Below are 26337 nucleotides of genomic sequence, written 5' to 3'. Positions count from 1 at the left end.
GCTGGATCCTTGGCCGTTACTACCAGTTACCACATTGGTCGCCATAAATACTTCTGTCATTACGAAGGCCGAAACCTCTATTATTATTTGAGTTCGGTCATCGGCCCTGGAAAATGTTACTCCGCTTTCTACGCCATTGTTGAATATAGAAGCAGACCTGGAGGGGGTATTGAAAGTCCAATCAGTTGTTAGAAGAAGGCATGGACGCAGAGGCGCAGACAGGGGGCAAACTTTTTATGAGACTTATGCAAGAGTCCTCATCAGCATCATCATTGGCCGTTTCAGTTTCGGCGGGATGTATCCAGATTGTACCTATTCTTGTGGATGTACGTTTGTTAACCTCTATTTTGATAGGTTTTCGGGTTTTTGACATTATTTTACGTGGGCGTTATTCAAGATGGATCTGTTTGAAGATCCATTGTTTAAAACTAAATATCAGAAAAGCAAACTGAGAGTGAAACTATGGGAGAGTGATTTCATGGAAAAATATGGCAAGAGACCGAGCAAGGTGCGTGACAATTACTTCAAGGTTCTCTTGCGTTATCGTGGGTTTTTATTTGCGTAATATGGTCATTTATTGTTATGGCATTTATTGTATGAAGTAGTTTTGAGTATGTTTTAATTCATGAAGTATTAAATTTTTTTTTTAACTGAAGTCGATTCTTACAATATACCTAATATTGTTAATGTTAACGCTAATAAATATCTGAATAGTATGTTCATTTTTTTTTGGTACAAATACATGGTGATGAATGCATTACAGAATGATATAAAGGAAGCAGATGTAACGATACGAGAAGCATATAAAATGTATTGGAAATTAAAAACTAAAGCTCTAGAGGAAACCCTAATGGATATTACTTTTTCTGACGATGCACAAGCAAATGTTTCAGCCAATTCAATATCTACTTGGGATTTGGATTTAGAAGATAAAACAAAAAAGGATCTGAATCCTACAACTACAAATACAGAGAATATAGCTCCACAAAATGTTATGACGCTTAAAGAGTTAAATGTAGAGCCTCCATCCGTATCAGATTCTTTAAATGTAGATGGAGCTTGGGGAGATCATCTAAATAAGGATAAACTTGCTTCCTCTCAGAAAAAGCAAAATTTACTAGTTGGTAAATCATCCTCATTTCAACTATCACAAAAAAAGTTTTCTGGCACAACTTTTACTAAAAGAAATCCTAGAAAATCACTGTCATTGACTAAACTCAGAAGTAAATCAGATTTGAATGTGTCTGAAATTCAAACTCAATCGGTAGATCAAGTCACTAAACAAAATGAAGATGGCTTTGACGCAAGTAATGCAATCAAACCAATTTTTGGAGAAACATTTAAAGTGGTTCATAAAGAAACTAAAATTACTAGTCAGCCGATCAGTACTATCCAACAGTTGATCGAAGGACGAGTCACTGCTCCAGATAGAAAATTAAATAATGGATGGTTAGACAGATGCTTAAAAGAAAATAATTTGGAGCCTATTCCAATAAATCCTCAGAGGTTGTCTGGAACAAGTGATTCTGGTGTTGAGTCTATGGAATCTAGCATACACTCACCTAATCAAGGTGTGCGGCTTTCTTGCATCGGCAAAGCAGCAGTTTCGGATGAAGAAGATTTTATCTGCAACAGTGATTCTGAGGAGGAACGTAAAAACAAACGCATTAGAAATCTTCGAAAAAGATTAAGCGATGAAGAAATGTGTGCTGCAAAACGAATATGTATTGAAAGAGAGGTTCCTCTTTCATACAGTGGACCATTACCTAACAGAACAACACTAGAAGTGTCTCCTGCGATTATTACCAACCTCACGTCTGAAATTGATTCCATAAAAGTCCATAAATTGATCGACAATATTAATAAACCAACAGAAGGAACTACAGTTGAAACTCATTTAGATATAACTGTTGTTTCTGATTCGCATTATACGAAATTAGATAAGAAGAATACTGAAGTGGAGAAATGCATAGACACATATGAGAATGAAAATAATGTGAATTTAGAACCGACTAAACCCGCGCCTCGCCGCAAAGCACGTGTTAAAAATAAACAACAAGATGAATCCGACGATTCTGATCCTGATTACAGTGACGAGGATTACAAAGAGAAGAAAACAAAGTCAAGAAAATCTAAACAGTCTATTCGTAAAGAAAAAAAAAATGTGGATAATGATGAGAAAAAACCAAACACACGTAAAAAGGCTGTTACTGCAAGAAAGAAACTTGTTAGGAAAACGAAAATCACCAAAGAGGAAGAGGAGAATGGTAATGAAACCGATTCAAAGGATCCAGACATACCAATTTATGGAGTGGAAACTTTGGAAGTTGTGCCACGCTTTGCTCTTCCTAAAAGTGGTACTGGCGACCTTGTATCAGACTTTACTCAAATAATATCAAAACCAAATGATGAAACTAAAGTCATTGCAGGACCAAGCAATTCTAAATTAAAATTAACAGATAGAGAAAAGTTAGAGCAGAAGGTAGCTGCTGGAAAAGTAAATGAGAATTTTGTTAGAATAAATTTGAAGAAAAAAGTCTTTGTCAGGGGTAAGAAGACTATGAATTTCTCAAAATACAAAAAGAATCAATGGAAGCAACGAAAAAAGGAATTGGCCTCCAGTGAGGGTAGTTTAGATTTAGCTGACTTGGCTGAGAAGAATGGCGCGTTGACTTGTTTCAAATGTGGAAGTATTGGCCATTTCTCTAGGCAGTGTACAGCCATGAAAAGTGATGATCTTTTGCCTCTTAATGAAGTCGAAGACGTATCTGATTATCCAACTTTGGAAGAAGCAGAAAAGATGGCGAGCCAGACAGCCATACCAGCACACAGTTCTAAGATAGATAGACTTCCGGAAAAACCATCCTTTGCCCATAGAGCCACAGAAGAAACACAACAATCTCTTCGAGAAGAGGAAAATATAGAATCATTATTAGAAGGCATTGAGTTTACAGAGTCTGATAATGAGGAACAGGTAAATATTAATCATTACATAAAGCATAATACCCATAAAAGTTGTTTACGAAATTTTACTAACCATACAACATTTTAGCAAATTTCTGTTGGGCACAAGATACCTGAAGATATCATAGCAAAATTATTACCTCCCACGCCTAATGCAGTAGAAGCATTGTATTCTGTTGGACCAGACAATTCTTTAATCGGTATTACATTAAATACTAACAATTTAGGAAACTTAAAATTATCAACACTTAAGTATAATATCTTTCTCTTTTATAGAAACTCCTGAGGAAGTTTTTGCAGTTTTAGAAAGGTTTGGTCATAAGAATTTCAGACCAGGACAAGAAAAGGCAATAATGCGAATTCTCTCAGGTCAATCTACATTAGTGACACTCTCAACTGGTTCAGGAAAATCATTATGCTATCAATTACCTGCATATATCTATGCTCAACGTACACGATGCATTACACTTGTCATATCGCCACTGGTGTCCTTGATGGACGATCAAGTCACAGGAGTGCCAGCATTTCTCTTGGCAGCCTGTCTGCATACCAATCAAACGCCAAAGCAGCGTGAAAAGGTCATGGATATGGTCAGAAGTGGTCAATTAAATATATTACTGGTATCCCCAGAAGCAGTGGTTGCTGGTGAAAAGTCTACTGGCTTTGGTGCTTTATTAAGGCAACTTCCTCCAATCGCATTCGCCTGTATCGATGAAGCTCATTGCATATCCCAATGGTCCCACAATTTCCGACCATCTTATCTTATGATTTGTCGAGTTCTTAAAGAAAAATTGCGAGTTCGAACAATATTGGGTCTCACCGCAACAGCTACCAAGGGTACTGCAGAAAGCATCGTGAGCCATCTGAATATCCATGATGGCTTAGCTGGAATTATTTCTGACACACCAATGCCCAGGAACTTGGCGTTATCGGTATCCAAGGACGAACACAGGGATCGCGCTTTGATAGACCTTTTGCAAAGTCCAAGGTTTCAGGAATGTGATTCTGTTATCATATATTGTACTCGGCGTGAAGAGTGCGTGCGACTTGCTGGGTTCCTTAGAGTCGTTTTAAAGGTAAACTTGGATAGAGGTTTTATTCATAATTTATTTACTAATTGAATTTTTACTGTCCTTAGGATCAGGCAAATAGTGATAAAGCGGATGCAAAAATTTCATGCATTGCTGAAGCTTATCATGCTGGTTTGCCATCGTATCGCCGTAAAGCTGTGCAAAAAGCGTTCATGAATGGTGATATAAGAATAGTGGCTGCAACTGTTGCTTTTGGTATGGGAATTAATAAACAAAATTTAAGGGCGGTTATTCATTACAATATGCCGTCCAGTTTTGAGGGATATGTTCAGGAAGTTGGACGAGCTGGTAGAGATGGGTTGCCAGCGCACTGTCATCTCTTCCTGGATTCCAAGGTACATTGTCTTCTCAATGAGGAAGAAGAGTAATCAAACATTTTCGCAGAACCTTATAAGTAGAACTATGACCTTCTTTTCTTTCTAGGATGGCAAAGATACCTATGAATTGAGAAGACACATTTATGCGAATGGATTAGACAGGCACATGATTAGACGCCTGCTTCAAAAAGTCTTTGTGCCTTGTTCCTGTAATAAAACAGCCAATACAAATAAAACCCGTTGTCCAGGACATGAAGTGGCGATCCCTGTTGATGAGACTGTTCGTGCTCTGGATATCCCTGAAGAGATGATCTTAACTCTGCTTTGTTACCTCGAACTTCATCCCAGACGTTTTATAAGTGTCTTATCCTCAGTCTATGTAATGGCGAAGATTTCAAGTTACAATGGTCCTAAGGCTCTCAAACTTGCGGCACAGTCTGTGAGTAACGCTAGAGTATTCCACTGTAATATATAATTAAATTCTATGATGATTACATATACATTACAATTTGTTTATATTACAGTCACCACCACTTGCAATGGCAATTGCTTTAGATCTGCAAAAGGGTATTTCTCATGAAAATAGTTCTATGATTGAATTCCCAGTAGTAGATATAGCAGCATGTATAGGCTGGGACAGTGGCGTAGCAAAAAATCATTTAAAGCAGTTAGAATGGACTACAGGTAAATTGAACATCTAAGAAATACCATAAATATAACTTTATCTGAATGCCTTTGTCCTTACTAAACTTGTGTTATGTTTCACAGGCGATGGCAGATCAAAACGTTCTGCGATATCAGTGAAGTTTGACACGTTAGGCTTCCGAATAAAAGCACCAGGTGACCTGACTGATGCGGAACTCGACGAAGCACTGGAAGCACTAGCTACTCGAGCTCGTTCCCAGGAACTATCACGTCTTCAGCAACTTGAAATTATACAGTCGACAATGAATAAATTTAGTAACCCATCAATAAAATATTGTCTGGAAATGGCAGAGGAAGTTACCCGGAAATCGGATGACATCAAAGGAATAATTAGAGACTATTTTAAATCCGATAATCCATTGTGTGATGTCGATCTGAAACTCGAGGTAGTACGCAAATGAATTTGCATATCTAATAGTATTTTTAACGGAACAAATTTGGCAACGTTTTATTTTTTTTTTGTTTGTTACAGGATAAACTTGCCAATGAGTCACAAATAATTAGTGACATTCGCAGCCTGATTTCCAGTTATAGAGATAACAATTTCACTGGACGTGCTGTTGCTCGAATTTTTCATGGTATCCAGAGTCCGAATTATACTGCTCTAGTTTGGAGCAGATGTCGATTTTGGAGAGCACATCTTGGTGCGAATTTCAATTTAATTTGCCAAATCGCTACCCGAGAGATTTTAGCTATGCGATGATGATATTTATTAGAATTTCGCCTGCTCTGATCTTATAAGCTTCGCAGATATAATTTCAGAAAGTGATAAGTTAGCGTATTCAAAACGTTGCGCTTATGAAACAAGCGTACGACTGACAGGGCTGATTGTTGGTCCTGAATTTTTAGTGTAGTAACTTATTTTTATGCATTATAATTGATGACTCGTTTTATTACTAATAGATGGACATTAAATTCAAAGATACGTACAATACTTGTTGTAAAAAGTCTTGTCTTTCTTACTTTTATTAATAAAAAACCGTCAATGAGGGAAATTCGTTTATTATTGGTGGAAAATCAATGTTATATACTAATTACACTGCATTAAATTAATTAATATTGTTAAAGGAGAACATTGGAATTAGTAGTGCTAAGAGTAGAGAGGTCCAACGTTTAATGTGAACTGGATCCAACGTTCGAATTGACAATAACTAAGTTACGGTACGGTTGCATACGTTTCATACATTATCTTCATTATTTTCTTACTGTTAAACGATTTGAAAAACATACAATGCATATATCAAGAAGCAACATTTAAAAATCAAAGAAGCTGATTCCAGTGAGGGCTTTATATAGCATAATTTTAAAAACATGAACTCTTTCTACTTTTAATACCATCAGAGATATTTAATATAATTGCATTTCAATAAATCCACCATGTTTCTATCAAAACAAATTATGTACACAGTCAATTATGATTTTCTTTGCCTTATTATACCTTGATCGCCGTTCAAAATTCTATACACTTTTCTTATCCCACAAAAACAATTCCACATTAAACTATCATTCTGCGATTATCATAACGATCATAAAAACGAATCGTCTCTCAAGTCAAGGAGAGATCAGCTCATCAGCTTCAATCAAATGAATCAGATGCAAATAATCCGATCATGTAACGACTCTTTTCATGTAATTACATTGTTTAAGAAACTTGTTCATGCGCATTTCCTGCAGTATTCCCACGCGATTCATGCATTTTTCATTTTGGCACAAAGTACAAAATTCAGCAGACATATCGTGAAAAGGTGAACGAAAGTAAACGCTGGCGTGGTTGAGTGTCTTATTTTTATGATGAGCCCATACATGAAGTATAACTTCACAAATTATAAGAATACTTGTAAACCATTGAAAGTAAATAATGGCCGGCAGAAAAAGAAATATGGGATTGATCTGACCGAACGAAGCGCCAACAGGTACAGGTTCTATTTCCATAAAGCCATTACTCTTCTCAGCATTCTCTTTTAATGACAGTTCCTCCTTTACTTTACGTGGGATCTACAATTCCATTATATTCATTGTACACAAGAGAATCATCAATGACAGTTAATTTAGAATTAAACTGTTATTTACCTGAAAACGCGTCCTTCGTGGACCTTGTCCAATTTCTACCGTGACTTCCGGTTCTCCAGTCTCAGCGTCATTTACAGCAGAGACAACCGGAGCCTCCTGTTGGTAAGCAAGGATTTCTCCAGTTTCTTCATCGATAAAAACTCGGTCCATGATGATGTTTCTTCAGAGCAGCTATATATCCAGATTGCAATCGGTATATCCAAGTGTAGTATTCCGCCTTTAGGAACAACTACAGGTCGCTGAGGTCACTTCCCGGAAGCCGTCGGCGTCGCGTTATTCTAATGAACAGAAACTTGCGATGCTTTACGTGTCTTTTCGTGATTCCTTTGCTCTGTCCATAAGCTTAGAGTCACCAATGATGTTTCCATTACTCTAGAATTTCGCTCTTTTTGGTTATAATAATAATTGTAGAGGTCAGAAGATGGGCTATGTCTAACGTGAAGCGTAAGTGGAATCGTCGGAGTCCTCGTCGCGAGTATCTGAGCCGAACGTGCAACAGGCGCATCCACATCGTCTACAGGTACTCGCGATAAATACACATAACGTCTCGAGTATACAGCACATTCTTATAATTGTTTGACACTCGTATACATATGTTACTTTATGTACGTTGGCAGAGAGAATATAATTCTTAGGTCTGACGATTCTTATAGAACTGTCTAGTGCACGTTGAAAGATTTCTATGAATGCGTCTGTCTTATCCAATCGAGGTTTCATTGTTTTTTTTTTCTTTCTATACAGGCTTCCGGATAGATTTTCTCTCACAATTGGACTTATTTCCACAAGTTTAACTCTCCAAACCGATGCAAGGTCGCGACTTTGAGTTATATTTGATTAGGGAAAAGTAGGTCCCTACGCGTAGATTTCTTTTTTTACTTTTTAACGGACTTTGCTTTCAATTATGAAAAAACTACTTCGCAGATTTAAATTACATTTAAGTATCCAAAAGTTTAATTACCTTTCTACTATACTACATTATTTAGATTAATAAATTATTGATTCGAAAAAAAAATGCCTCATGTTTATGCACCCATACGACCTACAGTTAATTATAGGATAGCAATAATATGAAATATAATAATTATATCCATCGTAATACCTACCCAAAAGCTATGGTAACCTGAGATAGTATTGCGCAATCCAACACTCGAAATTCTGAGAACTGACAAAATAATGGCTCTTTCTATCCCATGAATTCTATTGTACCACCTGAAAACTATTCTGTTCATTTCAATTTTCCATTAATTCTCGTACTAGAACAATCTCGAAGTGGTGCAACATTCTTGAACATCTGTGTATAATCATGAAGTCTATCTAAAATTGCACAATAATTGATAGCATGGCGACTGTATATTAAGTCAATTTAGATTTCTTAGCGCATCGTTTAATCTAATCTATTTGAGTGATTCAGAAAATAAATATAATTTTTTAGTTCTTGTAATCGATATATATATTTTGTGATTTACGACTCAATTATTTACTTAACTCGCGAAATAATATTAGGCGTGTAACATAATAAAAGAGAAATACCAGATAAAACCCTCGGGACGTTTCAAATATTATTTTAGAAAGTCTTACCCAAGGCGCATTGTGATTGCTTAACAAGACTATTATTTTACACATTTAGCTATGGTTAAAACTTACTGGCAAGTGGATTCATATGGAGCACGAAATTCATTAATATTTCTCCGTATCACATGGTACACCTGGTATAATTTTACACTGCCTTTACAGCTTCTACACTGGCCACTTCACTTTGAATTGAATCTGTACGCGATTATTAATACGGAAAATAAACGCTCTAGAACCACAACGAAGTAACATATATGGTAATATCCTTCTTGCTTGAATTGCTATGTCGTACTGGCGCATCCACGACAGTCGCGCTACCTCACTCACGAGTTCTCAAGTAAACGACGGGCGATCATCACTGCGCAGATCCTATGTACCGTCCTTGATAACAATCGTCGTCATAGCGACATCGAAACACTGTGAAGTTATAACCGGCGATCATTATCACATGTATCGTGGAAAATATTCTATGAACGGTATAGTTTCTTATTTCCAGGAAACAAATGTAATTATGTATTGTACGTAAATATATATATATATGTATATATATGGACCTTCGTGGGATCGCGTGTAGAAGAGTACATATGTAATTTATACGTTTAGGTTTTTAGTCGATGACATCCATTTTTATCGATATATATGTGATATTATTGCTATACTTCGTGCACAGCGGCTGATTGTGTTTTAAATATTGTATGATATGTACGTTTTTCAATATGTCTAATATTTTTCTGACACATAATATCCAGTTCTGTATTTATGTATATACCTATACTTTCAGTCGTTTATGATATTTGGCGTCTACAGGCATTTATTTGTAATTCATTTGTTTAATCAATAACGCGATAGCTTGATGTCTTCGTACGTTTAAAGGTGCGTTTACTAACTTATATTTTTATATTTTTTAATAATGAAATCAAGGTGTCAAAATGTGTTATCGATAGACTAATTATTTGCAGAGTAATAAGATTATGAAAGATTTCTAGAAATGGAGTGATATTAAGGGAAAAAGAAATATGGACGAATTTTTAGAAGACGATAAGAATTCATACGAACATGAAGAGAATATGAGTCTTATTCACGATACGGACATATCACTGAATTTTGATTTATGTGCTCCAGAGTTTCGGCATCAAATTAATAATGCCAAATCTGATATTCTCATGCCTCGGCTTTGTCACAAAATTTCCATGTCTTATCAAAAGTAATAAAAAAAACACACAGGTTATTTTTAGAAAAATTTATTTTCAAATGATCTATTATTTGTTTGCATTATTTCCAATTTTAGGGGTAAAGAAGAGATACCATTTCATATTCCTCACAAGAAATTGCTCGAGAAAATCGAATATAAACGAGAAATCCCTGAACCGCTAGTAAGGAATGAATTTTATTTAATTTTTTTAATTTTCATCCAATATTTATTTAAAAAATTTCATTCACTTTAGACTGGCTTTACAGCTCAACAAGAAACAATCAAGGGGAAAGTATGCAAACCATATTTTTTAATACCAGAAATCAAAAATAGAGTTAGCTTCGAATCCGATGACAGTCATGACCTGAGACAAAAGCGAATAACCAGTAAAGATATAAAAGCGTGAGGGGATTTCGAATTTTCAAAAACTATATACATACGTGAACTCTAAATATTTTCAGTACGTGTACGACCCAAAGGAAGGATCTTAGAGGATGAATTAGAATTTGGTAATATGTGCAAGAACGTACCGCCAATTATGGCGGATCAGTTGGCACTAATTGAAAGATTAAGAACTGATCCAGAGATTGGTTTTTATTATATGGTCTATGCTGTTGATCGATCATCCGAATTTTTCACTCCATATGCGTTGAAGTAAGAAACATTGAATTAACTCAAAAACCTAAGTATAACTTCGTTATTTTTTTTAAGAGTTGTTTCGTATCAGAATGTGGATCAGACGTACATGACTATAAGTGCTAGTGGCGTGACGCAATACAGTCCTGATGAAATGACCTTTACACCTATAGAATCTTGGGAACGAGAATACAAATTTTATTTAAAACTCATGAAGGTAAATCGATCTTTTAGTGCACTTTTTATTCAGATTACAATGAGAAGTTTGTATACACTAAATAGATACGAATGTTCATACAATTTCGTATGTGGAAGGGCTTTTACGTATGGCGAAAGACAATTACCTGTTGTAAATTTTTAAACGCAAAAAAGCATATGGAAGAAAATCTATTTATATCCGATCTGATTGTTAGTAAAGCATTGTTGGAGGTTAAGGCCATGTGTGCTGTTTTTCTCGACTCGTCTTTCATCGATAAAACCGTCGCTGAGAAACTTCCGCTCTTTACTTTTGCGGAAATGCAGGTAAATAACAAACCACATCTACGATTCCAGGAACACTTTTATCTATGCTGACTGATAATTTGCAGATAACAAAAATCGAATTCGTGAAAGCCGAATTGGAGGAGTTTAGACAGTTGATTGTGGATATTGTGAATAATGCTTGTCATGGAGCATTACTCGCGTCCGGATATACGCCTGATGATTCAAACATTACCATAGAACAAACAGCTTATGGGAAACTCGGTAAGTTTCATATGTGAAAAAAAAAAAGATCGAATCAGTTCAATCATCATTTATTACAGGTCAATTTAGCGATGTTAAATTTCGAATGCCTAAGGATGGTATTTTGAAGATGAGTTACATAGAGCAAGCAAGAAAACGTGAAAAATGTTACAGACTTTCTTGGTAGGCAAAGAGTCAATTTAAGATTTCTTGAATTATATATAATTCACAGTCTCAATTATTATTTTAATACACAGTTTCATCCATCTGATTGATTATATGCAGACGAACATGATGCACGTTCTTATGAATAACACTTATAGTGAATTCTTGGATCTTTTGGAAAAACATACATCGTCTTTGCATGTCAAAGAGTTAGCCGGTCCTGATGACCTTGAATCTTTCTTTGAAACACCAGATTCATCCATGGGTCCACTTCCAATACCGTATTTCATAGGCGACTTGGCAATATCACAAAAAGATGGAATTGCAATAGAACCATCCGAGGAAATATTTTGGAATATTATTAGAATAATACAATCTATGTGGGATGAGAATGTAGATGGTATCAAGCCATTGTTGTCGGATCCATTTTTCAATCCGTTCACCAGGTAAACATATCAGTTATGGATTCTGAATAGAGTTATTACTGAATTCGTATTTACAGGCCAATGATAAATCATAAAGTGGAAGAGCGACTCTGTGGAAATCCACCGCACATGCTGACGGTAATAAACGAAGATCTAGTGATGGAAGATCTAAAAAGAAAACTTTCCCAGATGTTTGCTGAAAATTTTAATGCTGTTAAATCATTTTGTAAACGTCTGGAATTTATTGAGAATTTTTACAAGGAGGATTTGGCCTTCGACGAAAATATCATACGTAACAATGACAAGTGTGACCTCTTTCGAAAATTGTGCGTCAGATATAGCTGGGAGGAATCGATTATAAATAAAATAGTGGAGCATCAACTATTAGGAATGTTCGATTTACAATTTGACCGTCTTAAGCGTACAGCGATGATGGCGCCCAGTAAAAAGAAAAGTGTACTCGAAGTTACTATGCCTGCGTGAGTTTTAGAATTTTAGTGTTGAAAATTCAAAATCTAAAATGACGACATTATAAAGTGCTCTTATATTATAGAATTGGAAAAAGCAAGGTGGATGCTTTATTGACAGAAGCAATGGACGCTATAAATTATCTCGAAGCTGATCCTGTGTCGACTGACGATTACGTGTCTTATATAAAATTCGTTGATAAGGCACAACTTAAGGTGGATAGTATGGAATCACAACTTGATTATATCAAGGAGTTATATGACACGATGTCAGAGTATAATATTCCCGTTCCTGCCGAAGATATAGCAAATTACTTGGTAAAACTTAGATTTAATAACGAGGTTGAAGTTACTACAAAAAATGATCTGACTTCACACCTACCAAACAGGGAATCAGTGTTCAGTTTACTAGCTTACGATTAGCAGTGGGGAAGCGTCTTGAGGACAGACAGAAATTAGTATCAAAGTTCAATAATCAAATTCAAACGGACATTAATGCGCTAATTGATAAAATATCGACCATCAACGACGAGGCAATAGTAAGTACTGTGAGACTAAATAGTAAGTATATGAGATAAATAATTGATATCTTCCTTTGAGATATATACCTGTCATTATGACTCCATTAAGTTGAACTACTTATAAGTATCAAGCATTTAGTTGTCATTTTATAATTACTTTTAGCAACCCTGGCTTCTGGACATCGAAAGTAATGTTGATGTCTGTTTAGCTACCCTTAATGGCTTAATTGAAAGACTCGCTGACTGTGCCAATACGGCAAACGAATATCGCACTTATCAAAAGGGTTTCAAGGTAAAGAATTAGATTTGATCAGTGGAGCATTTAAATGACGTCGTATAAATCTTTTAACGAAGGTTGAAATAACGAGATTCGACATACTTGACCAAGTGACGAACGAGGTTAAGTTGCGAAATCTTTTGTGGGAAAGTGTCGTGTCCTGGGCTGACACCGTGGAAGAATGGCAAAGTATAGATTTCGATACGCTCGACGTAGACGAAATCACGGCATACACAATGCGCAATATGAAAAATATAGCTCAACTTGAAAAAGGCCTACCGTCAAATAACATATTGCCACAGTTCAAAGAAGCCGTGGAAGTGATAAAGGATAAATTGCCGATAATAAGTTGTCTGCGAAATCCAAATCTTAAGGCTCGTCACTGGGCTAAAATCGAGAATCTCTTGCATTACAAATTTAAACCGGACGAAGTTATAACTCTCAATCTTTTGGAAAGTCTTGGAGTCTTTAGTCATACAGTGGAATTGACAGAGATTTCGGCAGCTGCGAGTTCAGAGGCGGGACTCGAGATGCTTTTGAAGAAAGTTGAAGATTCGTGGAAGACATTGGAATTCCTTATCAGTCCTCATAAGGATTCTAAAGACGTCTTCGTCTTGGGAAGTTTGGAAGAAGTCCAGACTGTTCTGGACGAGAGTAATATTAATATACAAACTATTGCTGCTTCTCGACATGTTGGACCGATTAAGCCACGAGTTGACGACTGGGTGAAGCAGTTGGATCTTTTCTCGAAAACTCTGGTAATTGTGTTTGATTAATTTACGTAGACGATCAAATAATTTTCAATATTCATTTCAAATCAGGAAGCTTGGCAGTACTGTCAACAACAGTGGTTGTACCTGGAAGCCATATTCTCAGCACCGGACATACAACGGCAACTTCCAATTGAAGCAAAGCTGTTTGTGCTTGTTGATAAATCATGGAAAGAGATCATGAGAAGAACAGTCAAAGTAATATATTAAATAATATATTAAATCCTGTTAAATTCTATATAACGACTTCAATTTATCTGTATTTTAGATGCCGCTGGCTATGGAGTCCTGCACATATCCTGGATTGCTAGAACAATTTATAGAAAACAATAAGAATCTAGATCAAATCTTGAAATGCCTCGAAGCGTATCTTGAGACGAAGCGTATTGCCTTTCCGAGATTCTTTTTTTTATCGAACGACGAGTTACTGGAAATTTTAGCTCAGGTATAGGACGAACAAACAGCAGCCGATTTGATCATCTTTGATGTTTCGAATGTGATATATTTCTTGCTACACAATTAATTGATAATAATACAGACGAGGAATCCTCACGCAGTTCAAAGACATCTTCAGAAGTGTTTCGATGCTATTTATCGTTTGGAATTTGCGTCTGCTACACCGGAGGAAGAGGGCGAACAGAGCGAAGTGATTTTAACGACTGATATCATTGCAATGATTTCACCAGAAGGTGAAAGGGTTGCTTTAGGAAAGGGGCTGAAGGCCAGAGGTAACGTTGAGGACTGGCTTGGAAAAGTAGAGGAATCCATGTTTGTATCATTAAGAAGACGTATGAAGATCGCTATAGTCGACTTAGACACTAGAGGACGACAATCATTTTTATCCTCTCACCCGTCACAGGTTATGTACAATTATTATGATTATAATTACAATTTTTAATCAAATTCATAATTCGTAAATATCCACAACAGGTAGTACTTACTGTCTCGCAAATATTCTGGGCAAAAAATGTTCATCTTATCCTCGAGTCAAACGGGAATATAGAACACGCTATGCAAGCATTTGAACAAAAATGTTATGCGGTAATCTATAGGTCGATTCGTTAAATGCTTGAATAACTCAGTGCAACTATTAATTGATATAGGATTTAAATCAACTAGCAGCGATGGTCAGAGGAGAATTGCCAAAGCTCATAAGGGATGTTATAATTAATTTAATAACAGTAGATGTGCACGCAAGAGACATCATAACAATTCTCGTGGAAAATTATGTTACATCCAGGTGAGTAAGAATGTTCAATAGTAAATGATAGCATGTAAATTAACATTGTAAAATCTTCGAATTTTCAGCACGAATTTTGAATGGATGAAGGCCCTACGCTACTATTGGGATGAGGAAATCGATAACTGTCTAGCAAGAATGAGTAATGCTGAGTATTTATATGGATACGAATATCTCGGTGCTCAGAGGCGGCTTGTTATCACGCCACTGACCGATAAGTGTTATCTCTGTCTTATGGGAGCACTGCAGCTTGATCTTGGTAAATTAGCACATAGTAAGCCGTTACAACGTAAAATACAATTTAACCAAATGACAGGCGGAGCGCCAGCGGGTCCAGCTGGAACTGGAAAAACTGAAACTACTAAAGATTTGGCAAAAGCACTGGCTATACAGTGTGTCGTATTCAATTGTTCTGAAGGACTTGATTTCAAGGTTCACTTGCATTATAATAATTTATTCATCTTATACTAAATGTATGGACTTGACTGAATTATCTTTTTTCTTGGAGTAGATGATGGGTCGATTTTTTTCCGGTTTGGCTACTTCCGGTGCCTGGTGTTGCTTCGATGAATTCAATAGAATTGACATAGAAGTCTTGTCCGTGATTGCGCAGCAGCTAATTACAATAAGAAATGCTAAAGTCGCCAGGGCCAAAGAGTATGGAATCATCAAATATGATTATTGGCAGTTTCTTTTCTATTATGTCTACAAATTTTCTTTCACAGATTTATGTTCGAGGGTCGTAAGATTAAATTGGTTATGTCCTGCGCTGCTTTTATTACTATGAATCCTGGTTATGCCGGCCGAACGGAATTGCCAGATAATTTAAAATCCCTTTTTAGACCGATCTCTATGATGGTTCCTGATTACAGTAAGTCTGTGAACCTGTTGTTTATATCGAAATAACGTTTGTATATTATTTAAATTATTTTGTAGAACTCATTGCCGAAGTGACACTTTATTCTGAAGGCTTTGAATCTTCTAAACCATTATCCAAGAAGATGACTTTAATGTATACGCTCTGTAGCGAACAGCTTTCTCAACAAGATCATTACGATTTTGGAATGAGGTAAAGAATTGTTAGATTTTTTAAAATTATCTGTATTATTATAGAAGCTTCAATATTTTTAATTCAGGGCAGTGAAGAGTGTTTTGGTAATGGCTGGTACTCTAAAACGCGACAATCCCGACAAAAAAGAAGACGTTGTTTTAATCAGAGCGCTGCGTGATAGTAATCTTCCAAAATTTTTGGCTGATGATGCTGAACTGTTTCGTGGAATCGTCGGTGATCTTTTTCCAGGGATAAACATACCTGATGAAGATTATGGAACACTATACCAAACCGCAGTAAAGGTGCAGAATTAATTTTTGTCTTATATTTTTATGAAAATTATGTAAAAATGTACTAAAACAGATAATGACAGAGGATGGTCTCCAACCAGAAAATTGTTCAATTAACAAAGTCATCCAGCTTCACGAGACTATGCAAGTAAGACACGGAGTGATGTTAGTTGGACCAACTGGAGGTGGAAAAACAACAGTTCTTCATGTAAATTCATTAATTAACTTATCTCCCATTTTCATCCTCCCTGAGTTCATAGGTATTCAGAGTAAGCTTTGATTATTTAGACATTACGTAAAACCTACTCACGTCTTCATTATATTGGAGTAGTAGGGCAGTACTATCAAAATGTACGCATATATGTGATGAATCCTAAAGCAGTAACTATCGGTGAGTTATATGGAGAAGTTAATACTTTGTCAAACGAATGGCACGATGGGTTACTGGGAGCCATTATTCGTTTAGCATGTTCCGTAAGTGTGGAAGATTACCAATTTCAAAAAAAGAAATAAGTGCAAACTAGTAATAGAAATTTCACTATTAGTTTACTACAGAAGAGCATCAGTGGGTTGTTTGCGATGGTCCAGTGGATGCTGTATGGATAGAAAATATGAACACTGTATTGGATGACAACAAAATGCTCTGCTTGGCTAATTCTGAGAGAATAAAATTCACGCCATACGTTCACATGGTTTTTGAAGTTATGGATCTTGCACAAGCTTCGCCAGCTACCGTCAGTCGTTGCGGTAAATATTAATTAATTTTGCAATTAAATATATATTCAATAATTCTTCTAACGAAGGCATGGTCTACGTTGATCCTACCGAATTAAAGTGGATGCCATACGTTAAGACGTGGCTACAAAAGATTCCAGAAGGAATACTGAACGATGATTTTAAAGGTTTGACTTTGGAATTTTTTGAGAAATACGTTGACCAGGGTTTAGCGTTTTGCAAGAGAACATGCGACGAGGTTATGGCTCAGGTTACTTTTTTTTATTCCTGTTGCTTACTTAGAATATTCATTATGTACATTTATTTTGAAGATTGACGTAAGTGTTTAATGACAGGTTGATATTAGCAAAGTTAATTTACTTTGTGCTTTAATGGAAAGTATTCTTCTGGAACCAGGGTCAATAGATAAAAATGCCGAAAGGACTCGAGTAAAAACTTTTCTTTCGCAATCCTTTATATTCTCATACATGTGGTCTGTAGGTGGTAATGTCGTTGACAGTTCACGAGAATCATTCGAACTTTTAGTAAAAGAGCAGTTTGACGGGAATCCCGATGCACGGTACAGATTTTTCATTTATATCGGAAATTCAAAATGCCAATGAATCTTTAATCCGCTATGTTTTACATGTTTAGTCTACCAGCTGGTGGAGATTTATGGAATTTATTTGTTAACGTACCAAGTCGTCGTATGGATCTGTGGTACAAATTGATGCCATCTTTTATTTATGACGCAGAGCAACCATTTTTTGAGATTCTTGTCCCTACTGTTGATACAGTTAGATTTGGTTATATCATGCAAAAATTATTGACTGTTAACAAGCCTGTATTGTTCACCGGTGGAACTGGTCGGTGTTCTACATTAATCAATTAATTGATGATCTTACTATTCATTATCTATTATGCATGCAGGTGTTGGAAAATCAGTGATAACTAAACTCGTCCTTAATAATTTACAACAGTCAGGACAATGGGTACCGATCATATTGAACTTTTCGGCACAAACCAGCAGCGGTCGAACTCAAGAAATTTTGGAATTGAAATTAGAAAAACGAAAAAAGACACTTTTGGGTGCTCCTATTGGCAAGCGTGTTTGTGTTTTCGTAGATGACGTTAATATGCCTAAATTGGATACTTACGGATCCCAACCAGCAATCGAACTACTTAGGTACGTAAAATATATGGTTTAAATAATGTAATTAATTCAAATCACTGTTGCAGGCAATTGCTTGATTGTGGAGGATTTTATGATCGTGATAAACTCTTTTGGAAAGCTGTAGAAGACGTGACCCTCACTGCAGCTTGCGCACCTCCTGGTGGAGGTAGAAATCCATTAACACCCAGATTTTTGAGACATTTTGGAATGCTAACGATACCAGCGCCTACGGAAGGTTCATTAAAAGCGATATTCAAGTAAGTAAAGCATCTCATCACGAAAAAAAAAAAATGCTTTAAAATTTTTATAACAGGGCTATAGTAACAGGATTTTTACAAGATTTTCCGCAACCAGTAACTGAAATGGGTGATAAAATAGTCTCAGCGACAGTAGAAATTTACAACAGAATTGCTGTAGATCTTTTACCAACGCCTGAAAAGAGCCATTATGTTTTCAATTTACGTGATTTATCAAAATGCATTCAAGGAATGTTGCAGGCTGATCCCTCAGTAGTACGTGAGTCAAGACAAATAATAAGGTATATAAAATTTTATTTGAATCTTCAAATTTGATAACACGTTATGAAACATCCATTTTTGAAATTCATTATAGATTATTTTACCACGAGTGTTTACGTGTCTTTCACGATCGTCTGATCAATATCGAAGACAAGAGTTACTTCTATCATTTAATGACAGAAATGTGTTCACGTTCCTTTGGGGACGAAGTGATATCACTTCCACCAGGCGAGATCATCGAGCAGCCACCTATTTTACTTTATGGGGATTTTATGGTGTTTGGTGCTGTCAAAGAACAACGATACTACGAGGAGATTACTGATATTCCAAAAATGAAGTCCATTCTTCAAGTAGCTTTATTCAATATATACGCACTAGATATGTCTTCACTGCAGAATGAATAACCTACAGGATTACTTGGATGACTATTGCATGAACACTTCAAAAGAAATGGGTCTGATATTCTTTATGGATGCTGTCGAGCACCTGTGCAGATTGGCAAGAATTCTTCGTTCAGAACGAGGAAATGGTCTTCTTGTCGGTGTAGGAGGAATGGGAAAGCAAAGTTTAACCAAATTAGCCTCCCACTTGAATGGTTACCGGTAAGTGATGTTATCAAATGAAAAAGAAAATTTGATTTGAAGTTTGAATTTGTCACGCAGTTGTCATCAAATTGAAGTCAGTCGTGGGTATGATCTTAATGCCTGGCATGAAGATTTAAGACATTTTTATTTTAAACCAGGAGCTTTCGCCGTTCCTGCTACATTTTTATTTACCGACACGCAAATTGTCGTTGAGGAATTTTTGGAAGACATTAACAACACTCTTAATTCAGGTACGTTGTGGATAAATATGTATTTATCAGTTTGTGACGGTAAAAAAATTCTTCTAGGTGAAGTACCAAATCTCTTCGAGGCCGATGAACTTGAAAAAGCTATAATAGCTACTAGACCGGCAGCAAAATTAGCTGGTATCGATGAATCGAATAGAGATGGTATTTATCAATATTTTATTGGAAGAGTGCGCAACCATCTTCATCTCATGCTGTGCATGAGTCCTATCGGTGATGCGTTTAGGTATATAAATACACATATAAGTCTTGATAAATGAATTCGATTGTATAAAGAACAATTTTATTAATTATTTAAATTATTATAGACGTCGATGCCGAATGTTTCCTTCTCTAGTTAATTGCTGTACCATTGATTGGTTCACAAAGTGGCCAGATGAAGCTTTGTTTTCTGTTGCACAAAATGCCATCGCTCCTATCACACAGGAAGATATGGAGAAACTAAATGCCCTATCTTCAATTTGCGTTTTGATGCACAAGGTAAATACATTTTTTTAAAATTTATAATTAAAAAATTCGTTGATTTTTAAATGATTACTTTTCTTTACTACGTGCTATGAAGAGCGTTCAAGAGATGACAGTACGATTCTATGAAGAAATGCGTCGCAGGTATTATACGACACCTAAGAGTTATTTGGATTTGTTAAAGCTTTATCTGTCTACCTTGGATAATAACTTTAATCGAATTCTTACAACCAAGAGCAGAATAGCTAATGGATTAAATGTAAGAATTTTCTGCTTTATGCTATTCGTTTTACTGTATATTATTTTTTTTTTATTTTTCTGTAGAAATTACATGAAACAAATGAACTTGTAGTAGTCATGAAGGAACAGCTTATTGTCCTTGCTCCAAAGTTGAAGATAAGTTCTGATGAGGTGACAAACTTAATGAAGGTCGTTGCCAAACAGCAGTACGAAGCTGATAAAGTTAGAACCGTCGTAGCCGCCGATGAAGCTGTTGCAAAGGTTGGAGAATATAAATGAATATTATGAAGTCATTCGCTCAGACATCATATAATTTAAAATTGTTTAGAGTAAAGCTAACGAGACAGCAGCTCTGGAGGCTGAAGCGAGAAAGGATTTAGAAGCGGCAATTCCTGCCTTGGAAGAGGCACAGAAGGCTCTGGAGTCATTAAATAAGAATGACATTAATGAAATAAAGGTCTTCAATAAACCGCCACACCTCGTGAGATTCGTCATGGAAGCTGTGAATTTATTACTGGGAGAAAAGTATGTAGCCTCTTCTTACTGTGCTGTTGTCATTGTTTTAATTTACCATTAATATCAAAACAGAACGGATTGGCCAACTGCAAAGCTTGTATTGGGAGACATTCATTTTTTGGACAGACTTATTGCATTTCCAAAAGACGAGATAAGCGATAAACTTCTGAAAAAGCTTCAGGATTATGTAAACCATCCTGAGTTTCAACCGGATATTGTGGTTAAGCAAAGTAAAGTTTGCAAATCCATCTGCATCTGGGTCAGAGCAATTGATGGATACGCAAAGCTGTTCAGAATTGTTCAACCAAAAAGGATGAAGTAATTAGCGTAGTGCATAATTTAAAAAAATAATTAATATATTCTAAATGCTTCTTGCAATTCTTATCTGCACAGACTTCAACACGCGCAAAACGAGTTATGGGCTATTGAAGGTGTTCTGAAGTTAAAGCAAAAGCAATTAGCTGAAGTTGAGAAAAAAATTCAAAGGCTACAAAATCAATATGATGAAGCCGTGAGAAACCTTGCGGATTTAGAATACAATATGGCACTTTGCGAGGCTAGATTAAATAGATCTGGTCGTTTAACCATGGCTCTGTCAGACGAGCAAGTTCGCTGGGAGGAGCTTATGCTGGTAACAAAATAATGATTGTTTTTTTAAATTATTTCTTACATTCATTCTGATTCATTTGTATTCATCAGCAATTTCATGAGCAAATATCGAATTTGACTGGCGATATTCTAGTAGCTGCTGGCGCTTTAGCTTATTTAGGAGCGTTCACAAGTAGCTATCGCGAAGAATTATTGAATAGATGGTTGGCGAGCTGTAAGAAATACAATATACGAACGACGGCGAATTTTAGTTTAATTACAGTCTTAGCGAGTCCTTACGAGATTCGTTCTTGGAATACGTATGGTTTACCGAGAGATCAAGTCAGTACGGAAAATGCAATTCTTGTAACTCAGGCAGGACGTTGGCCGTTAATGATTGACCCACAAGAGCAGGTTATTCAACCATACTTTGAATAACAGTTCTTTTTAGAAATAGTAAACACATCATCCATTCATTTATCGTCCTCTTGCAGGCAAATAGATGGATACGTAACATGGAGCAAATAAATAAATTAAAAGTTTGCAAATTGACTGATTCAAATTTTATGAGAATTATGGAAATTTGCATAAGGCTCGGTACGCCTATGATGCTACAAGAAGTTGGAGAAACGTTAGATCCTAGTCTGGAGCCTGTACTATTGAAGCAAACTTTTAATCAGGTATTATCACTAATTGATAGTCAGCAAATCGTGAACAAATAGATTATTTATTGAATCAATTTATTTGTATTTTTTTTATTAAGGGTGGAAGAACGCTCATCCGCATAGGTGAAAATGATGTTGAGTACGATGAAAATTTTAAGCTTTATATCACCACAAAAATGGCCAACCCTCATTATCTTCCTGAGATATGTATAAAAGTTACAGTAGTTAATTTTACTGTAACCCCTTCTGGTCTCGAGGACCAACTTCTTGCGTGTGTATTTTTAAAGAAAATGTAGACATGTATATTATACAATATTTATTAATGTTTAATTGTTCTTTTAGTGATGTTGTACGGCTGGAAAGACCTGATTTGGAAAAAATGAGAAACGAACTGATCGCCAAGATCAATTCTGATAAAGAACAGTTGCAAGGTATAGAAGATAAAATTCTAACGTTGCTCTTTAGTTCCGGTGACAATATTTTGGATAATGAGGAGTTAATAGAGACACTAAACGATAGTAAAGAAACTTCCGCCATTATCGCAACGCGTCTGGTTGAGTCTGAAGCAACCGAGGAAAAGATTTCAGTTGCCAGAGAAAAATATCGTTCAGTAGCAACGCGTGGATCGGTTTTGTATTTTGTGGTAGCTAATTTGGCTAATATTGATCCAATGTATCAATTCTCCTTGAAGTATTTCAATCAGGTACGTCATTGCGCTTTAATGTAGAAAAATAAGAATTTAATTTAGAAATTGTTTATTTCAGATTTTTAATACTGTCATTGAAACCAGTGAAAAGATTGAAAATTTGTCGGGTAGATTATACATTCTTTATAGAGAAATTACTCTTTCAATCTATACTAACGTATCTAGGGGTTTATTCGAAAAACATAAATTAGTATTTAGTTTTATGCTAAACATGGCGATATTTCTCGAGGCAAGACTTGTCAACTACGTACAATGGAATTTCCTGCTTCGCGGACCTGAACAAATTAAATCTGTATGATCAAATTCATTAAACAGATCACTCGCGTTAATAATCGTGATTCAGCAATCAACTTTTTTTCTAGAGCAAAAAACCGGAATACCTAACATTGACGGAATCAATGTGGAATGCCGCTAATTATTTATCTACAGTATTTACAAAATTTAATGGTATATTGACAGATATGTTAAAAAAAATCACAATCACAATAGAATATTTTCATGAGGTACTAAAATTGAATTTCATAAATTTTTATAATCAAATTATAATTCTAATTACACAATTTTTATTCATAGGAAATTAATATTATACCAACAAATAATAATAATGCTACGAAGAATTGGAATGAAATCCTAGATGATATAGAGAAGCTGATGTTGCTGAAAGCCCTCAAAGAAGAGAAGCTCATTTTTGGAATTTCAGCCTACGTGAAGAAAAATCTTGGGCAAAAATTTATTGAGTCTCCAATGATATCTTTACACGATATGTACGCTTCTCGTATAAGATTGCGAACACAAAAATGTATTGGGATTGTAATTTATTTTCAGTTTTGTCGATACGTCCTCGACGACGCCTCTTGTTTTCGTTCTAAGCACAGGATCCGATCCTTTCGGTGCTTTTCAGAAATTTGCTGATGAAATGGGATACAAGAATAAATTCGAGTCGATTTCTCTAGGTCAAGGACAAGGTCCAATAGCTGAAGGTCTTTTAAAAAAGGGCGTAGTTGATGGTGAATGGATTTTCCTACAAAACTGTCACTTGGCTACATCCTGGATGATAGCCATGGAAAGACTTGTAATACAGATTTCAGAACAACCGGAAACGGTACACCGCGATTTTCGATTATTTTTAAGTTCAATGCCAAGTGCCGCATTTCCGGTATCGGTCCTTCAGAATTCTGTAAAAGTCACAAACGAACCGCCTAAGGGTCTCAAAGCTAATATCAAGCGAGCATTTTTTGAATTGAGCGAAGACTTCTTTGAGAATCATGGTAAGCCAGTAAAACGTATGTGAGTGTTCTATCCGTATTTTATTTTATAAAGATTATATTCTCTAGCACTTGATGATGAATGGAGAAGTATGATTTTTGGAGTCTGCTTCTTTCATGCCATTATTCAAGAAAGAAAAAAATTCGGTCCTTTAGGATGGAACATATTATACGAATTCAATGACAATGATCGTGAATGCTGTTTATTGAATTTAAAAATGTTTTGCGAATTTGGAGTAATCCCCTGGGACGCTCTAATATATATAACTGGTATGTATTGGCATGAAATTATCGACATTTGTCATACGTCAACGTATTGTTTTACAGGTGAAATAACTTATGGCGGTAGAATAACGGACAATTGGGATCTGCGCTGTTTAAAAACTATACTCGATGGATTCTTCTCTCCAAAAACATTGTATACGGGTAGAAAAAAAAATAGATTACTTTTTAGCCGACGAAAATCTTAGCATAATTAAAATTCCACAGATTACACATATTCACCATCAGGAACCTATTATTGTCCAAGATATAAGACACTGAAAGAATACAAAGATTTTATAGAAACTTTTCCGCTGATAGAAGATCCTGAGATTTTTGGAATGCACGAGAACGCGAGTATTGCTTATCAGGTCTGTTTACCTGAAACTGTTCAGTGGAGCAATTAAACACAGTTGTTTTTTTTTTTAGCTAAAAGAGACGCAATCATTGATAAATATAATAATGGAGGTACAACCCAAAGTAAGCATTGGAGGAGAAAGTAAATCTAGTTCTGAAATAGCGTATGAGATAGCAGATATGATAATGGATAGAATTGCGCTGAAAATAGATGCAGATATGTGTAACACTGATCACTTAAAAGTGAGTTTCTTATTATCATTTATTCGAATATAAAGCCTTATAATGTTTTTAATAAATCCATACAGAGGGATGTGGCTGACAGATTACCATCTCTTACAATTGTCTTACTACATGAAGTAGATCGTTTTAATAAACTTTTAACAAAATTGCATTCCACGATGGAAAATTTACAGAGAGCTATTAAAGGATTTGTTGTAATGTCTGATGAGTTGGAAAAAATTTTCAAAGCACTTATTAACAATCAGGTGAGTTAATCATGAGTGTTGCTATAAGATAAAAATCTAATGAAGACCTTGTGGACGTGTCTTGTTATTTTACTTATAAAAAGTAGTCCTTAGCTTTGAACTTATTCCGCATATCTTTTTCTCCTTTTATTTCAATCACATTTAATTATTCTATACAGGTACCACAGGTATGGCACAACGTGAATGTATATCCATCTTTGAAAAGCTTGGGTAGTTGGATAAGGGATTTAGAACTTCGCATTGATTTTATTGAAGTAATTAAAAATTACTGTACGTTTTTTATAATTAATATATTACTATTAATGTATATATTATATATGTATAGATATGGTTGATGGATACGATGCCAATTTCCTTCTGGATATCTGGGTTGTCCTTTCCTCAAGGATTTATAACTGGCATATTGCAAACTTATGCTAGGAAGTATAACACGCCTATTGATCATTTGAAGCTTGACTTTACTATGACTAAAGTCGTACTAGATCAGGAGGATATTGAAGCTGCTCACCGAGAAGTTGAAAAAGAAGTGAATTTCCGTTGTCGATTAATTATTACAGTTGATTCAAATTGTTCTTATTAATATTAGGTACCTGAAGTATACAACGACCTACATAAACCTTTAGATGGGGTTTTTGTTCATGGGCTTTTTATAGATGCCGGCAGATGGGATTTCCATTTTATGGTTCTTGTTGATGCTAATAAGGGTAAAATATTTGACTAGAATTTGAAACAAGTATTCGTTTTTTGCTAATGTATACGTTACAGGAGAAATGAGTCCATCATTACCAGTGATGCACATTATGCCTGTAATGGCTCCACTAGAAAATGATCCAAGATATGTTTGCCCATTGTACAAGACTGCCATACGAGCTGGTGTTTTATCAACTACAGGACACAGTACGAATTTCGTGGTGGCGATTTTATTGCCTTCTGCTCGGAAGCAATCATATTGGATTCTAAAAGGAACTGCATTGTTAATTCAAATAACAGACTAATTACTTTTATCCATAATAGAACAGTATTTGTTAGTTATAATATACTACAAGTATTTTCA

The 26337-nt window shown here is 35.6% G+C and overlaps 3 protein-coding genes and 2 long non-coding RNA genes across 6 annotated transcripts; 3 read left to right on the top strand and 2 right to left on the bottom strand.

Moving 5' to 3' along the window:
• The first annotated feature begins 255 nt into the window (after positions 1-255).
• LOC107263301 (ATP-dependent DNA helicase Q4) lies at positions 256-6072 on the top strand. The gene is made up of 9 exons (XM_015730337.2): positions 256-508; positions 764-2974; positions 3053-3164; positions 3241-4040; positions 4103-4390; positions 4479-4811; positions 4897-5056; positions 5141-5463; positions 5550-6072. The coding sequence occupies exons 1-9, from the start codon at positions 398-400 to the stop codon at positions 5778-5780; spliced, it is 4569 nt and encodes a 1522-aa protein (XP_015585823.1). The 5' UTR covers positions 256-397; the 3' UTR covers positions 5781-6072.
• On the bottom strand, positions 6064-9118 carry LOC107263308. Of its 2 annotated transcripts, XM_015730363.2 has the most exons (4): positions 8792-9011; positions 8251-8461; positions 7148-7425; positions 6064-7072 (listed from the first exon to the last, which is right to left on the bottom strand). In XM_015730363.2, exons 3-4 carry the CDS (start codon positions 7295-7297, stop codon positions 6686-6688), a joined length of 537 nt encoding a protein of 178 aa, XP_015585849.1. In that variant the 5' UTR covers positions 7298-7425; positions 8251-8461; positions 8792-9011; the 3' UTR covers positions 6064-6685. The 2 variants fall into 2 exon arrangements, with proteins under 2 accessions (XP_015585849.1, XP_015585848.1); XM_015730362.2 differs by lacking the exon at positions 8251-8461 and having other exon boundaries at positions 8792-9118.
• Positions 9119-9153: 35 nt separating this feature from the next.
• Positions 9154-10089, top strand: LOC107263311. Its single transcript, XR_001536640.2, has 5 exons — positions 9154-9237; positions 9323-9421; positions 9501-9592; positions 9679-9923; positions 10008-10089. It is a non-coding gene; the product is annotated as an uncharacterized LOC107263311 (long non-coding RNA).
• An 81-nt stretch (positions 10090-10170) lies between these two features.
• Positions 10171-26278, top strand: LOC107263347 (dynein heavy chain 6, axonemal). The gene is made up of 58 exons (XM_025080710.1): positions 10171-10565; positions 10623-10764; positions 10830-11069; positions 11135-11291; positions 11351-11453; positions 11528-11881; positions 11938-12339; positions 12414-12645; positions 12717-12866; positions 13012-13140; positions 13203-13883; positions 13947-14093; positions 14164-14340; positions 14434-14754; positions 14826-14936; positions 14999-15135; positions 15204-15394; positions 15452-15567; positions 15647-15792; positions 15861-16006; positions 16072-16204; positions 16272-16488; positions 16550-16684; positions 16765-16950; positions 17022-17223; positions 17280-17461; positions 17547-17770; positions 17845-18056; positions 18121-18376; positions 18430-18621; positions 18678-18902; positions 18977-19232; positions 19294-19484; positions 19545-19717; positions 19775-19958; positions 20041-20212; positions 20295-20456; positions 20522-20698; positions 20766-20962; positions 21026-21271; positions 21347-21584; positions 21653-21955; positions 22036-22221; positions 22305-22477; positions 22549-22909; positions 22971-23204; positions 23275-23415; positions 23486-23676; positions 23738-24180; positions 24247-24447; positions 24505-24603; positions 24667-24809; positions 24868-25038; positions 25104-25283; positions 25442-25537; positions 25609-25809; positions 25870-25987; positions 26049-26278. The coding sequence occupies exons 1-58, from the start codon at positions 10426-10428 to the stop codon at positions 26276-26278; spliced, it is 11853 nt and encodes a 3950-aa protein (XP_024936478.1). The 5' UTR covers positions 10171-10425.
• Positions 25574-26191, bottom strand: LOC112493760. The gene is made up of 3 exons (XR_003058470.1): positions 26070-26191; positions 25792-25978; positions 25574-25699 (listed from the first exon to the last, which is right to left on the bottom strand). It is a non-coding gene; the product is annotated as an uncharacterized LOC112493760 (long non-coding RNA).
• Positions 26279-26337: the final 59 nt, after the last annotated feature.

Source organism: Cephus cinctus, unplaced genomic scaffold (assembly GCF_000341935.2).
Source record: "Cephus cinctus unplaced genomic scaffold, Ccin1 Ccin1_scaffold0153, whole genome shotgun sequence".
NCBI lineage: Eukaryota > Metazoa > Arthropoda > Insecta > Hymenoptera > Cephidae > Cephus > Cephus cinctus.
This window is presented reverse-complemented; position numbering and strand designations above follow the sequence as displayed.